This window comes from Lutzomyia longipalpis, chromosome 2 (genome assembly GCF_024334085.1).
Source record: "Lutzomyia longipalpis isolate SR_M1_2022 chromosome 2, ASM2433408v1".
Taxonomy (NCBI): Eukaryota; Metazoa; Arthropoda; class Insecta; order Diptera; family Psychodidae; genus Lutzomyia; species Lutzomyia longipalpis.
Window position 1 is genome coordinate 422,711 of NC_074708.1, and position 17,354 is coordinate 440,064.

Sequence of the window (17,354 nt, forward strand, 5' to 3'; positions counted from 1 at the left end):
AGAAAATCACTTTTCGCCATCTTAGGTGCGACGCCATCTTGTGATTTTCTGACTTTTCCACAGAACTGCCTTTAAACACAAAAGTAAGTTTTTCTCATGATCTACTGGATGGATTTTGATGGGATAAAAAGAAAATGAAAAAGGAAGCAGCAACGAACAATGTACCGGAACGAATTTTTGAATTTCCATTCGGAAGCTAAGAAAAGTGCACAAGAATATTTTTCTACTTTTCTCAGCTTCAAAGTTGAAATTCCAAAATCTGTTCTGGTACATTGTTCGTTGATGCTTCCTCTTTCATTTGCTTTTTATCCCATCAAAATCCATCCAGTAGATCCTGAGTAAAACCTACCTTTGTATTTTGAGAAAAATCACAAGATGGCGTCGCACATAAGATTTTCTTACTCTTCAATAATAAGTCTTTAAATGTGGCCAACATCGAAAAATCAAGTTTGAGAAAAACCCCAGGAAAAATAAAAACAATTAATTTCACCAGCTCTCAAAAATTCTCTCGAGAATAAATTCTTCTCTAGCCAAAAAAAATTTGCTTCCAATAGATTGTTGAGAAATCGCTTTAAATTTCAAAGTTTGATTAAGATGAAATGAATTGAAAGATTGAACTTTGATGGGAAATTTGAAGGGGGGCGCAACAGTTAGAAAAAAACAGTAGAAGTCTTTCACTCCATCCCCAAAAGTCTACCAAGACGCCCACTTAGTTGTTAAGCTAAAAGGGGAAGAAATTGTGGGGAGGGCGAAAATTCTAAACAGCTTTATTCAGCATTTTCCTATATATATTTCACTTGACTACGTGACACGTATAACTCGACAGAAGAGCTTCAATGAGTGAACTTTGCTCATTTTGCAGCTTTTTGTGAAATATTCACGGAAAATTTAACTTTTTTCTTCTACTTTTTTTTTAATTGATGAAAATGTTTCGAAGTGATTCTTTTTAAGGAAAAATTTTCTAATTTTGAATTATTTTAAGACTGTTCAATTGATACTTTACCGTACAGCTGTGAGGTATTTGCGAGGGCGTTTGAGAGCGCAAACTCACCACAGAATTCAAAGCATGAGGGGAAGATTTACTGGAAAATTCTACATTTTCCGATTCGTGTGAAATAGTGCGCTTTTATACATTATTTACAATGCATCAATATCTTGTCTGGGTACAGGGTGAAATGGGAAACGAAGGTGGGCCAGTCTTGTGCTTTTGAAGGTTCAAATAAATCCTTGACTTTTCTTGAAATATTTTTTGTAATGTTCTGAGTCTCTGAGGAAATGTTTTTTTTTTTAAGAATTGTGTATTAAGTAACATATTTAATTCATTTATAATTATGAATTAATCAATGATTATTAATATGCAATCATTATAAAGAATATCATGCAAAACTAATCCGAATTTTCCACATAACAAATTTCTCCGAATAAAACTGAATAATCTCCTTTAACACATTTTCTAGGTCCTGCCGGAAATGAATTAATATTTAATTTGGAATATAAGGAAATTTTGGACCTATAAGAAAAGACAAAGGACTCAAAAACAATCTTCTTCAAAGCATGAAAAGAACAACGAATTGACTAATTTATAAATTTTAAATGATTCAAATAGGTGTTAAAATAGGGGTAGATTGGAAGTTGTTCTACCCCCCACCGTGTATGTACAACTGTATAACAGTGGAGACGACATCCCCTACCAAATAAGGGGCAATTTTTCCCATCACCAGGCCAGTGAGTTCCAGTGAGTGCAAAAGCTCCTCTGTCTCATTTAGTTCTCATCACTATAGTGGAACAAATAGTATTTTATTCCCTTTTGCCATTCTTCACATCTAAAAAAAAATTATTTGTGCACAAAGTCAGAGTGCCCAAGAAGAGGAGGTGCCCTCCCCCCTGTATACATTATCCTGCGGCGGTGTCCAAAGATTGTACGGCCTTTTGGGTGAGGAGCAAAATAAGAAAATCATAGCAAAAGGGCGTCATGTGAGAGGTAAAAAACAAGGCAAAAAGGAAAGAGGGTGTGTGTGTGATTGCAGAGAAAGCTCCCCCCACCCCGCAAAGGTGTGTTCATAGTGCAGAAGAATTTTTCCTGAATGAAATCCCTTCCTGTTTAGTAAAAAATCCTCCTTCAGCGTTGAGAAAAAATTCCCCGGAAGCAGAAAGAAAGAATCTCTGAGGAAGTGGTGAAGTGCGTGAAAAAAAAGTGAATTCATCCCCGTGAAAAGTGCGTGAATATTTTCTTGTGTTGTATCTGCGCGATGATTGACAATTTTATTTTTTAAACAACGAAAATTCCTCTCGAGCTAAAGGGAAAAAACCCAAAAAAGTTTTCCTGGACACAAAGTGTTGCATTTGCAGAGGAAGCAAAAGAAAACTTTTCCAGTATTGATTTCGAATTTCATCTTGTTCTCCTTTTTTTCGTGTCATCGATACTCGCGGAAATAAAATTCGCGGAAAAAAACTTTGTGGTCGTCGTGCAATGGTGGTGGTGCAAGAGAACACAAGGGGGTGAGTGTATAGTTCTTGATGTAAATTATGCAGAATAACATGTATATCAATCGATGTCTACACATTTAATTTAATTGCATCCGATGATGTTAATTTGTGGTTGTCATGGGGGCCCTCCGGTTGTGTGGAGGAGGATGGCAAGAGGAGAGTCCGTAACTCGTAATTTTCAGTTTAATGGGGATGCGCATAGGCAGTTGCCCAATACCCAAATCCGGGCATCGCCCACTTTTCCACAGAACTACACTATAGCAATTTTATTTCTTAAACAATCATTTTAAGTAATATACGGCTTTATTTCTCAAGTCAACAAAGTTCTAATTAGCAGATTGAGAAAAAAAAAGATGAATTAACTAACATTTCTTACAATTTTCTGTTTTATTTCATTTTTTTTCAAAGACACTTTCATTCAATTAATCGTAGGATTAAGTCTTGGATTATTTGCAAAGGAGTTTATTCACTTTTGCTTGGGTTAAAATTTGAATATTTTAAAATAATAATAATATTTCGAGCACAATTAAGGAACAAGAACAATGACGACGAACATTCGAAAATCACTTGAATTTTGCCTTGATTTTTGCACCAATGTGTCCCACTCCCCTCTAAAAATGTAGAATAGCACATTTTACTATGTCTCCCTGCAGCTTTTACTCATTAAAAGCTTTTTGAAATAATAAAATTCATGCACTTTAGCATTATTTATATTTTTTGCAAACTCTTTATATCTCCACAGAGATAAATGTTTATAATTGAAGGAATCTTATGTAAATATTCCAGAATATTTAACAAAATTCCTCGAATAAACAAGAATCATCTTTGATATTAGTTTGACAAGTTGACCCAGAATTTCAATCCTAATACGCAAAAACCACAAATTTATTGAATTTTGTAGTTTATGCTATTGCAAAATTTAGTATTTCTAATTTCAATATTGATTTTCCCCCATTATTTTCCACCTCTCTCCTCACTGTGTATATGCATAATCAGACCGATTAGATCTCCAAAAGCAGCTACCCAACATATGTATGCATAAATGTACATATGGGTACACATTTGCATGGCGTAAATGTTGGTAGAGAAAGGTGCGCCGGCGCGATGCTGAATCTCATTAGGAAAGTCAATTGCCAGGGATGAAGCTTAGAATTTGAGGGAATTTTCCGAATTTTCTTTAAAAAAATTTAATTTAAATGAGTTTATTAAAATTAATTCTTTTATTTTTTAAAAATATTAGAAGAATCATCGTCATAATCTCAATTTAATTTAGAGAAAAGGATATTTTTTAAAAGTATTTCAAGAATGATCCTCGTGTTGGAAGAAATATATGTAATGATCTTATCCATGGAAATTTATGCATTAATAAATTTAAGTAAAAAATTTTAGAACCTCAAACCGTCTCTGGGGCGATGGTGTTCTGACAAAAAAACGACGTCGACGCCGATGACGAGTAATCTTCTAAAGATAAAACTCGCACAGTGCGTCGTTGAATTTTCCGAGCATCATTTTAGTCCAATTTGAGTTTCCGTGTCGAGTTGAAAAACATTTTCTTGCTCTGCGTTTAATTTTTCTTTCATTTTTTATTATTTCTTTTTTCGTTTTTTCTTATTATTTCTTTGAGTTGATTTTTTTTTCAACAAAATAATAATTCTCTAATTTTTCGTCATATTATCACTTTGTTTTTTTTTTTAATTTCAATTTTCGCGTATATTTCGTTATTTCCATGTGAACAAAAAGATCACATTTTCCTCCGTTTTATTTTTTTATCCTCGCCCATATTTGCGCGAGAGCAAAAGTGCAATTAAAAGTTGAAAAATTAATGAAATTTCATCGTGAAAGGTGGCAATTTATTTTTGTGTTGAGTGGAGGGTGCTTCATTTCAATACGTTGAAATCTATTTTATCTCTATTTTATTGGTTTGTTATCGATTTTCCGTGTACCCACCGATAGCATAATTTTTTTGTTGTTCTTCACATTTTGTGGGGGAGGCAACATACTTTGTGGAATTTTTTCTTTAGTGAAAAATACAAAATTAAATAAATTAATCCAAAAAAAAAACATTCACAATTCTGTAATAATCCTCAATTTTTTTTTTAATTGAGGAAGTTTTACGTGTAAAGAATCATAAATTCAGTGGCTCTCTGGTTTGATTCTACAACATTCAACCCTAATTGCGCCGCGCAATTTTATGAATGTACTTTATGAAAGAAAATTATATTCTTTGGATTATAAAATAAACGTGAATTCCGTGTCAATTTTAGGAGGATTTTCTTTGTGTGAGGTGAGCTTTGGTCTATAGAGGGGGAAGGAGGGTTTAATGTTTTATTTAACATAGAAAAACTTGCAATTAACCCTTCGTGTTTAACACTTAAACTTTTATTGTTGAGGGTTCTTTATTGACTTGTCGATATTTTAAGGAATACTCCAATGAATATTAAGTAATCTTAGGGAAGACTGTATACAAGACTAAGAATCTCATGCAAGGAATTCAGTTTAGGTATTTTTCAAATCATTTTCTTTGTACAATATAGTCTGATGGTGACAGAAAATTTGTCGAAAGGTTATTATTAATAGATAATTAATTAAAGGTGTTTATTAATTAACAAACACCTATAAATTTCAATGTACGATCAATGTGCTAAGGATATTAAAATTACACAATTCTCTCACTTCCATTTTGAGCCAATTTGCCCCACTCTCTGCTACTCTCGTTGAGGAAATTAATATTTCAGCACTGTTTTTTTTTAAATTTTAATTTGGTGCACAATTAACCCGTATCCCATGAGATTTCTATCATGAAATAGCTCGCCTCGTGCTCATCTTCTCACAAATTTTTAGTAACTCAAAAAAAGGTACACAGACACTTAAGGGACGTGCGAGGTGAAAAGTAAATGTATATGGTGTTTTAGACAAAAATTTTCCTCCTCTATTAATACATGCCCCGTGAGCTATTTTTGTCAATTAATGTGTGCGCTTGATGGTGTTTCTACACAAAATTTTATAAACAAAAATCTGCAATCCACTCTCTCTCTCTTAGGCCGCAAAGACGAAGAGGATAAACTATTAAGCTCACACACGATCCACAAAATCGACGTATTGTGTATACAACACATAAGGCAGGATGATGCGCGCTATAAAATTTATATTGTACATACATACTTTTCAAACTCGCCCCAAATGCATTTTCTTCACTCCGGCTTTTGGTATATTTTTGGCTATATAGAAAACATGGAGAGAGAGAGAGCAAAGAGGAGATTTCATGTAATGATACATTATTCTTAGAATTATGAAATTTACATGTCAACCATGTAGAATAACTTCCTCCTTCTTAACCAATTTTCTATTCTACATTTTGTGAAGACTTTGGGGGTTTATTTTTAGCCAAAAGAAATGGCAGGTGGTTACAGAAAAAAATATTATTCATCTCTTTGCCCCATTTGACACATTTTACGAATTTTCTTCTTTGAGTTTTTTTTTTCTGTAAAGCAATATAATTTAATTTTTATATACTCCAGAGAAATTGTTTTTTTTATATATGATTAGAATTTGAGATATTTAAAATTAGCAAAAAGTTCTGATTAAATTTAAAAAAAAACATCTTTCCTATTTTCTTCCAGATAAATCACGCACTTCCTGGAAGAATTTGAACTTCTTTTTACCTCAACGTAACATTTGGTGCACAGGATTTATACAAAAAAAATTTCACAGAGAAATAGAGAAAGGAAGTTCGAGTGAAAATCAGTTGGAGTTGTAAAAGGAAAAGAAGCAGTATTATTGATTTTAATTATTTCAAGAGAGAAAGAAAGGGATGACGAACGGCGGTATGATTGAATCCAATAGTGGTCAACAGCAGAATGGTAGTGGGAGTAGCAGCAATGGTGGCGGATCGAGTCAGGAGGAATCAAAAACTAATTTAATTGTCAACTATTTACCCCAAAATATGACACAAGAAGAAATTCGTTCTCTCTTCTCCAGCATTGGTGAAGTTGAGAGTTGCAAATTGATTCGTGACAAAGTTACGGGTAAGTTTATTTTTTTCTTTTATTTGTTAGGAGTGAAATTGCTGAATTACTTTTAATTTAATGTTTATGTGCATAAAACAAAATTGAGATGAAACTGAAAAATAAGCAGAAATTAAATTTCTGTCTGAATCTTTACGATATTGATGACTTTTACTCGAAATCTGTTTAACTCTTAAGAAGCAAAAGGAAGGATCTTTAAGCGACCCCAAAAGGATATCAATTTTCTAGCAATATATTTAACAAGGCGTTGTCGGATCAGTACCTCTATCTAGACCCCTTATTTAGTCCTCTTGTTCCCTAAATCACAAATGTGGCATTACAAAGTATTAAAAACACTTACTTCATCCTAAGAAGTTTCATATTATTTGGCCGTTATTTCACTTTTTAAATTCCTTTCTTCTACATTTTTTTAAATAACTTTTCTTGTGGTGGTCAGATTGAGCTAAAATTTCTATTCAATGTCCTTTTATAGCTAAGGAGCTTAGTTCTAATGAATGGGAAATGTATCTTTTATATTTTATTGAATGGCAACACAATATATTGCTCTGGGTTTGTTCCACGACCCCTCTTGGCTTCTTATGGGTTAAAAGACTTAATTTAGCTACGAAAATCTTTACAAAATTCATTAAATATTGAGGAAATTTTAACAGATGTATTTCCTTTTTAGTAAAACACATTAAAATTAATTAAAGAATGCTTCAACAATGTATTAAGAGCATTAGAGGATTTAACTTTCTTGGGCGTTGTCCAAGACATTATGCCATGTAATCTCGCAATATATTAACCATCTGTTGTTGGAAATTTCACATTAAAGTGCATTGATTGCTCATATTTTGAACACAATCTTTGCAATATTATATTGATATATAAATTATTCAATTAACATAATGATGCGTAATTTGCAGGACAAAGTTTGGGGTATGGCTTTGTGAATTATCACCAGAAGGATGATGCAGAAAAGGCCATTAACACCCTCAATGGACTACGACTGCAAAACAAGACAATTAAGGTGTCATTCGCTCGTCCCAGCTCAGAGGCCATTAAGGGGGCAAACTTGTATGTTTCTGGGTTACCGAAGAATCTAACACAGGGTGAATTGGAAGCCATGTTCAGTTCATATGGTCGCATCATCACATCACGTATCCTCTGTGACAACATTTCAGGTATAATTCCCCGTGGGAAAATCTAATTCTAAATATTCCAATCATCATCATCATCGTCATTGTCCACCCCCACACACACATATGAAAAAGCTTTTTCTGGATTTTCTGCCAAGAAAAAGAAGGAAAAACATTTCACAGACAGACGTAATTCTTTCCCCCATTTCACTATGAAGCTTTTCTCACACAAAATAAAATTCCTCTAAAAAAAAGTTATTCTTCAAAATTTAATATTAGGTACAGAGAAAAGAAAGAAAGAAAGAGAGAGAGAACAAGAGCATTCATTTAATTTTAAGTTCATTAATTTCCATTTTCTTTTCCTATTGTTTCAAGAATGCCTATTTGTAACTACAGGTGGAACGAGTATGCCCGGTACGTAAGAGACGTTTAACTTTATTATTATTTTAAATTTTTCATTTTTAAATCACTCTGTTGGTGGTTAATGTTTTGATTCATTTTGTGTGGTTGATGCTTTAAAAAAAATCATTTCTTCACAAAATATTTTTTTTATTCATTTAATTTGTAAACTAATTTCTTCTATTCATTTCCATTTTTTTTTCAATTTTAATTTAAACACATTTAGCAAGAACATTAATTGGCACCACTCTATATCCCTTTAAGAAGACACAAAACTCACTAACTAAATAATAATAATAAATAAAAAGCATGCCTCAACGATGCAGAGAAGCAATGCTAAGAAATATTGTCTCTATAAGTATAAATAAAATAGAGATTCTTCTTAATCGTTCTGGGTAATTAATTGTTGTTGGAGAAAATATGAAAAGTTTTTTACGATGTTGCACAAGAGTATAACTTGCGAAATTTTATTTGTAAATCTCTCGCAAAAGTTTGAATTGTTATTACCTTGAATAAGAAATTATTTAATGTTTTCTTCCGATAAATAAACATTTTATTCTTCTGCTTAAGAGTTAAGAGAAGAAATTGGTACAAAAGAATAGAAGAAGAAATTTTCCGATTAATTCCGACATCTTGGTGTCCTTATTAAATTAATTTTCAGCCAAAGAGATGTTAAGACAAGGATTCTTTGGTAAAATCTTATAAACTTTTCATAAGTCCTCTAAGAATTTCCTAGCATCTTAGTTTTGTTGTAAGAAATATGTATATATCCAAGAAAACGATAAAAGCAGAACACGCCTGGGCATGAGTTTTCTAAAAGTGAAAAACTCCCGTGATGAACTCCTGAATTAGCGCTTTAAAAGAAATGGACAAACCGGGAAAATCTTGCGAGAGCTTATCACAGATGCATTTTTTTTTCTTAGAGGATCATGGTCACGTGAAGTTTTCCTCACTTTTTCTCTACAAAAAAGCCTTCGGAAGTTTATCACGAGAGTTTTTCACTCATAGAGAATACAGCCCCTGGAAAAGAGATTGCAAAGAAAGAAAGAAAAATGATCAAGAAGGACAAATTTGGTGAACGGTGGCATTGAATTAATTTGAAGTAATCCTTGCTAATTATTTTCAGGACTTTCAAAAGGTGTTGGATTTATTCGCTTTGACCAACGCATCGAAGCTGAACGTGCCATCAAGGAGCTAAATGGCACTGTCCCCAAGAATGCAACTGATCCCATTACCGTCAAGTTTGCCAATAATCCCAGCAGTAATAAATCCCTTCCACCCTTTGCTGCTTATCTGGGACCTCAAGCAGCTGCAGCGGCTCGTCGTTTCCCGGGGCCAGTTCATCACACCACCGGAAGATTTAGGTAAAATGAAGATTTACATAGAAAAATTTGCATAGAAAACTTGAGTGAAAGGACCAGAAAAGGAAAATGATAAAATTAATTTACAATTTATATTAAATTTTCCATGTGCAGATTCTCTCCATTGACCGGTGATTTACTGGCCAACACCGTGATGCCCGGTAGTGCAATAAATGGATCCGGTTGGTGTATCTTTGTGTACAATCTCGCACCGGAAACTGAGGAGAATGTTTTGTGGCAACTATTTGGACCATTTGGTGCTGTACAATCTGTAAAGGTACATTGAGCTTTTCATATGTTTGACTTTTATTTGTCTCTCAATATATTGCTACATTTTCATTTAACATTCAAAGTTTGAATATTAGGCAATTTTTAGAGCTGGTGAAATTAAATGTTTTTATTTTTCTTTGGATTCTTCTAAAACTTGGTTTTCCGGTGTTGCTCACATTTAAAGACTAATTATTGAAGAGTATGAAAATCACTTTCCGCCATCTTGGGTGCGTCGCCATCTTGAGATTTTCCTCGAAGCACAATGGTAGGTTTTTCCCAGGATCTACTGGGTGGATTTTGATGGGGTAAAAAGCAAATGAAAGAGGAAGCATTAGCGAAGAATGTACCGGAACAAATTTTTGAATTTTGACTCAGAAGCTGAGAAAAGTAGATAAATATTCTTATAGACTTTTCTCAACTTCTGAGTCGAAATTCAAAAATCTGTTCCGGTACATTCTTTGCTAGTTCTTCCTCTTTCATTTGCTTTTTACCCCATCAAAATCCATCCAGTAGATCCTGAGAAAAACCAACTTTTGTGTTTTAGGGTAGTTCTGTAGGAAAGTCGGAAAATCACAAGATGGCGAAAAGTGATTTTCTTACATTTCATAGACTACAAATATAACCAACATGGGAAAACCAGGTTTAAGAAAAACCTCAAAAATTAGAACATTAAAAATGTGAAAATTCCTAACAATTTTCCCAAGAAACCCCCCTTAACGCATTCAATTCAATGATGGAAATCTTTAACTTTTCTAGGTGATTCGAGATTTGCAGACAAATAAGTGCAAGGGATTTGGATTCGTCACCATGACCGTGTATGATGAGGCTCTATTTGCAATTCAAGGGCTAAATGGCTATACATTGGGGAATCGTATACTGCAAGTTAGTTTTAAGACAAATAAGACCAAAACTACGTAAAAAGATTCTTTTTTTTTTTTCAATTTTAAAAAATTTTTCTTTGAGTGAAATATTTAATTTATTTTAATGATCATGAGTTTTTTTTCTTTGAAAAGGTTCTACATTTATTTCTTTATAAAAATTTTCGAGTTATAATTAGTTTATTTGTGTAAATTCAATTTCTTTTATCTTTGCAAAATTTTTGTGGTAAGAATTTTATGGATAGTTTTCAGTTTTTTGTGTAATATGAATTTAGAGAAAAAAAAATAATAATGAATGTATTGTTTAATCAATTTCTCAATTTTGTAATTTATTTGTTGAAAAGTTTAATTTCTTTATCTTTACAATGTGATTTTGAAATCGCATTTAAAAATTTCTACATACCTTATTACATACAAATTAAATTATATTATATATTATTAAAAGAAAAAATAGATAAAATAGGCTAAAAAAATATCAAAATGAAATTTTCGATACAATTTACAGTTATAAATGCTTAATTAGTGAAAACAAGAAGAAAAAATTATATTACATAAATGTCTATTTGCATATATAAACTATTTTCTTGATGAGTGGAACTAGTCTGGTAGAAGTTTTCTTTTGTAGAATGAATAATTTAGCAAAAAATTTGATTTTCTTATTATATATTTTCAACTTTTTTTCTTCATTTTTTTAATATTGAAATTAGTTTTCTTTTTCATTTCAAAGAACTTTCTCTACTTGTTATCACGTGTAATTTATGTTTTATTGAGTTAGAATCGTTAGATTTAAAATATATTTAGCAACATAATGTATGGCATGTGTGTCGCTATTATTATTCTTTTGTTATATTTTTATACAATATAAAAAAAAAAGAATTCTTGTGTGAGAAATTACTTATATTAAAAAATATCCTTTTACCTAATTTTCTTTATGTTTTCTTTATATTCACCTTAATACACATACTTTCCTATCTCCTTCTAAAAATTCTTTTTTTACGTTAATTTATTTATTTATTTTCTTTTCAGTTCATCAGTGATTTTATTTATTTATTACTTATTATTTTTTATTTAATTCTTGCTCTGCCATAACATACACACACAAAAAAAATCATTTTGATGTAATCAATTTAACAAACAAAAAATATTATAAATTTTTAATGAAAAAAATCACGTAGTAATTGATAAATTTGATATTATTAATTACGTGTATTAGGAAAAAAAAAAGTTAATGAAAATAAAACATACAGAATGGTGCTTCTATGTAATAAAAAGAACAATAATAATAATGAATATGAAGGTAATGCATCAAAATGGCTTTATTCTGTGTCTCATTACACGAAACCTTCCAAACCAAAAAAGAAAAAGAAAAAAATCAACAACTGATGTGTTATCTTCATCTTTTATTATTGTTAATAATTTTCTAATATTTATAACAAAAGTATTTATATTAATAAAATTATTCACACTATTTTTACAATATATGTATTAAAATATAACAACAAAATATTATGAGAAAAAAAAAGAAATATTTGAATTATCGCGCGATATATTATAAATTGATATTATATAAAAGAAAAAAAGAAAAGGATAATCAATGATTTATGCAATTTTTTCCCAAACATTCCATCTATATGTGTGTGTATTTTTACTACAATTAAAAAAAAAAAAAACAGAAAAATAATGTAGTAGATATTTAGACATTGTGGGTATATAATACCGTTTTAAAACAAACAAACAAAAAAAATTGTAGCACCATAAGAATGGAAGAATTCTTTAAATGTTGTAATTTACAAAAAAAAAGAGAAAAAGAAAGCAAATTTAACCCAAAGAATTTACGCTTATTGCTATTTCATAAAATCAAATTTGAAACCTTCCGGTTTTAGTTAATAGATTTACAAAATATACTATATATATACAATACATACATATACACACTTATTTAAACAGTATTACTATATATTTAAAGTCAAGAAAAAAATTTCATACACGGAGTTCAAATTTCTATGAAGATTTATGATTTTTTTTGAGATTATTTTAAGGCTTCAAAAGTAAATTTATGCCTTGCAAAAAGAATATAAAAAAAATTAAAGAAAAATCTTATTGAGTTAAAAAGTTTTCAAGAAAAGCAAAATAAATTTTCCTTGTTTTTTGAATTGTCTTTTTTGACTGATGAAAATCGAGTCTAAAAGAAACTAATTAAATCTCCATAGAATTTTATTGTCTCCATTTCAAAAGTGTATGAAAAGTTTTTGAGTAAAAAAAATTAAGGGTTGTGTAAAATGATTTAAGAAAAAAAAAATGAGAAAAAGATTTTTTAGAGGAAAAAACATATCGAGAGATAAATTTTCTCCTTATATGAGGCACAACAGATCAATCAAATAAATCTTACAATTACATTAATTATTGCGGTACACTGACCATGGATAAATCCATTTAAAATAAAAATTTTACATAAAAGTGTGATCCCACCATGAATTACTGATGTTGCTGCAAAAAACAAAAATAAAAAAACACGCGAAAGAATTTCCAAATGCGAATGAAACTTATTCAAAAAAAAAAATAAAACCAAAGACATAAAAAGGTTAACATTTTAGCAAAAAAAAAAAAGAAAATGTTTTTGATGATGGAATGAGGTGCTTTTTGTGGGGAGTCCTCAAAGGGAATAAATTTTCCTCACAATGGATGATTAGAAGAAGAATAAACAAGATTGCAGGGTCAAGACAGCAGCGAATAAAGGAAGAATTCACCGTGAAAAGCAATAAAATTTAGAAAGATACAAAAAACAATTGAACTTTTAGTATTGAAACTAAAAAAAAATCAAGAAAAGATGGATGTAGCAATAACAGAACACATTGAGCGCCAAAAGGAGTTTAATCACTTTCACTACATAATCTAAAGTAAATGCGTTAAACGATTTTGCAAAAGTTCTTAGGATCTCTTTTGACTGTTCCATCGATCTTACTATGCTAACTCTCAATTCCTAATTATTAAATTTTCATTAATTTCATTAATCCTTCAAAAATTTCCAGCAAAAATTTCCTTTCAAAAATTATCAATAAATCAAAGTGAATAGAATCCTTTTTTTAATGGAAAATTCAACGGAATGATGTCAAGTACCTAAATTATTATACATAATAGAAATAATTATTAATAGAACGAGAACTAAAATGCAAAATCTCTCAAGAAAATAAAATTCAGATGACTAAAAAAAAATCATTCTCTGGCGCGTCTCGGTGTGATTGGAAAAAATTGCATTCCTTTTGTTTATTAGCTCATCCATGAATCTTCACAAAATATGCACAAAGGAGGGAGTTAAATAAATAATTCTGAATGGGAAGAACACAAACAAGTGAGAAGATAAGGAGGAAAAAATTAAATTTGGCCTAAAATACATTCGCGAGAAGAAGTATAAAGAAGAAATGTTAGAAGTTCCAAATGCAATACAACGAGTGAAATTACTAACTTAAAAAAAATGAAGAAAAACGTAATTTGAAAACAAGATTATGAGAAGAAAAGAATTAAATTTTATAGACTAAATGTGACAATTCGCAAAATAATGCAATAATTATTTTATACGAATTTTTAAAAATAATAAACAAAAAGAAATAGATTTCAACTGAATAATGTTACAATTTAGCATTCAATGGCAAACACACTAAAGAAAAAATTCCTTACAAAAAAAAATGATGTATTTACTAGAAGATGTAATCCGTAGATTAACAGCTAAATTATTTAGTTAAAAAAAAAAACTATTAAATGTCACGCTTAAAGTTTTAGAAGAATCAAAAAGGAACAAAATGTAGAGCTTATTTAATATTTCTGTTTTAATAGAAGTTCTTCATTTTTTTTTGTTTTGAATGTAGTAAATTGTAATTAATCTTTAATCCTTTTAAATTTTTTAATAAAAAAAAACAATTTAATATATAGATACGAAAAAAGAAATTCAATGTAATTTATACATACATAGTTTCATTGATAGTTCCGCCAATTGCGCCAGATTAAATGTTGTGAAGAAAAGAGAGGGAAAACGTCAATTCATTAGCAAAAGTAAAGAAAAAATTAACAAGACGAATGTATTTCTCTTTTGGTGCATTTAAAAAAAAAATAATTAAAAAGTAAATTTTAACGCGTAGTGAAGAATAACTAAATGTTCGATTAACTGTTCTATATTATATACATTCATGTTTTTAATGAAAAACTGATTAATTATATATTTCTCGCATCAGATACATTTTGGTTAATTCCTATGCAAAAGAACCAATTTATTCTGCTTTCATTTCCTCCTTTTTTTCTTATTAATTCTTTTTTTATGAAATAACATTTGAAAGAATTTCTTATAAATTTGCAAAGAATAATATTAAAAAAAAGTATATTTAATTTCAATTCAAAATAAGATATATAAATTAAAATGATCCTAATAAGGGCATTTTGAAAATTCGTAATGTATCTTTCGTGTTTCTTAAAAGAAAAAAAATAAGAAAATTTACTTAAAATTCAAGGTAATATAATAAAGAAATAGATGATATACAAAAGTTCGTTCTCAAAGGTGAACAATGAGAACGATAGAAAAAAAACAGAACGTATACTGTCTATTCACTTTGTCAAATAAAATAGAAGAAAAAAATCAATTTGTAATTTAATTCTCTCAAAAAATTTATTGAAAGAAATTTTTAAAACATTTTATAAAAAAAATAATATTATTGTAATTTCTTCGTGTTTACCAAAAAGAAAAGAAAAAAACCTACACACGATCCTCTCGAGAGAAAGAGAAGGAAAGAAAAAGAAGGATCGTTTAACATACATTATAGAGGAAAATTTTATTGAGAAAACACATTTTCAGAATAGATACCAATGTGAATCAAAGAAAAGAAAAAAAAACGAATGAAAATGAGTAACTTTATTTATCTTCCATCCCTTCGCTGGGTACACAAGTCGAATATTAATTCATATTTGCACGAAATATGGCAACTTCTACAGCAAGGACGCGTCTCTCTCTGTGTGTGAGCAAAATTACGGAAATGTGCTTCCGGGAAGTACCTACCTTTTCTCTTCACCGTACCAGGCCAACCCATACATCTAGCATCGTTTATTCGTTCGTGAGGAATTCATTATCTCTATTGTTAAAATGCTCTTATGTGCGAGGACACTTTTGCACCACACTCGTTCTTCCATCTGTCGAACATTACAAGAGCACTCGCGATAGCAACAAAAAAAAGAACTTCCCAAAGAGAAGGAGATTTTTCACAAATAACAGGTATGTACTGTAGTACAGGTATGACACTATATAGATTGTATACCTATAGCGATACAGTGAAGCCTGGCAGTATAGGAGCTTTATTCGATTTATAAGGGAAAGGTTAAAATAAGCTTAAACTCTGATGAGCTTTTTCCATAAAAAAAGGTCGCGAGAAAGCCCAAAAATTGACTAAAAATTTATAATTCAATAATGTAATAATGTAATATTTTGATTAAAAATTCAAGTAAATAAAATGTTTAAAGTTTCAGTTAGCGTTCAACCCAATGGTCCTGAAAGGATTAATGTGATATACATATAAGCACACACTATATTCATGTAGATTGACCCTATTTTGTCCAGAAAAATTAATTCAATTTGTCCTCCATAGAGAGGAATACAGACAATTAATTCGATCCTTTGTTGGTGAAACTCAAGAAAATAATTTTTAGATTAAGTTGGTATTATCTTGTAAGCCAGAGGATTACTTGAAATCAGTCATGATGGTGTTTGTTTGTCATGTATATAGTATGTTTGTAGCAATACCATTATGTACAATACATAAAGTATATCAATGTAAACTAGTACAAAAGGATTCGAAGATCTTCAGGCAAAAGATTTATTGCTAAAACTTTTTTCTGTAATTTCTTTTTCCAATGAATTTCTGCTGGATGCTGATAAATAAGGATTCGTTTTTAACGTTTTTTTTTGGTTTTAAAATTTTATTTGGCTAGCTACGTGCAAGAGTAATTTGAAGAGTTAGTTTGTCTGAATTAATCAGCCCGGCTTTCCCTGCGTAAAGGAACGTGGCCCAATTCCGACATCCTTCGACCTTTTTATAATCCGCTATTACTTGAAACCGATTTAACTTTTAATGTAAAAAGTTATGGAAGTAAAAAGAACATTAAAAGAGCTTTAAAATTTAAGAATATAGTTTTTTATTTTATACCATTTTTTTCTCATTCTGCGCGGACTTTTGAAGGTCGGAATTGTGCCACGTTCCCCTACGTGTTCTAAGCAACAAATTCTGAAAACTTTTAGAGAATATTTAGAGAAGAAAACAGACTTTAGACACATCTCTAAAGATTCGTTAATTTTAAGCTTTAAAATGAGTGACAGAATTTTTTTTACAAAAGTTAAACTTAAGCTTTCAGCAGAGTCCTGATTATCATTGTTTACTCCCTTATAAATTTTCAGGAAGATGCAATGTTCAAGTGTCAGAGCCTTTATTGAGAAAGCATCAAAAGGGACGAGAAGACCATAATCCATATTGTACAGAGAACTAATAAAATAAAAAAGTTTAATTACCACTCTGGAAGTCCATCGTTATTTATAGTTTATTCTGTAGTAAAAGATAAAATGAAAAAAAAAAAAAGATTCTCTCCCATCCTGTAGAACTTTTAGAAGAGAAGAAAACAATTTTCATGTGATTTTCTTTTTATTTTATTTTTGTAGCCCCTCTGGGGGAAACTTTGTACATATGTATGTATATAGTTGGTACTCATGTTCCGGGTAAAATGAAATAAAAAAAAATAGTAGGTACCTATACATTGGGAAGATTGTGTGGGAATTTGTGCTTTCGG

General features: G+C 30.3%; 2 protein-coding genes across 15 annotated transcripts in view; one reads left to right on the forward strand and one right to left on the reverse strand.

Annotated features, from left to right (window-relative positions):
• Window positions 1–17,354, reverse strand: part of LOC129788401 (N-acetylgalactosaminyltransferase 7) — a 783,634-nt gene that overhangs the window by 145,151 nt on the left and 621,129 nt on the right. The window lies entirely within an intron of this gene.
• LOC129788433 (ELAV-like protein 3) lies at window positions 1,612–15,429 on the forward strand. 14 transcript variants are annotated; one of them, XM_055824498.1, is made up of 8 exons: window positions 3,996–4,406; window positions 4,597–4,771; window positions 6,108–6,512; window positions 7,418–7,675; window positions 8,006–8,044; window positions 9,156–9,393; window positions 9,505–9,667; window positions 10,417–15,429. In XM_055824498.1, exons 3-8 carry the CDS (start codon window positions 6,299–6,301, stop codon window positions 10,576–10,578), a joined length of 1,074 nt encoding a protein of 357 aa, XP_055680473.1. In that variant the 5' UTR covers window positions 3,996–4,406; window positions 4,597–4,771; window positions 6,108–6,298; the 3' UTR covers window positions 10,579–15,429. The 14 variants fall into 14 exon arrangements, with proteins under 14 accessions (XP_055680483.1, XP_055680472.1, XP_055680479.1 ...); XM_055824499.1 differs by having other exon boundaries at window positions 3,996–4,329; XM_055824507.1 differs by having other exon boundaries at window positions 3,996–4,329; window positions 8,027–8,044; window positions 9,168–9,393.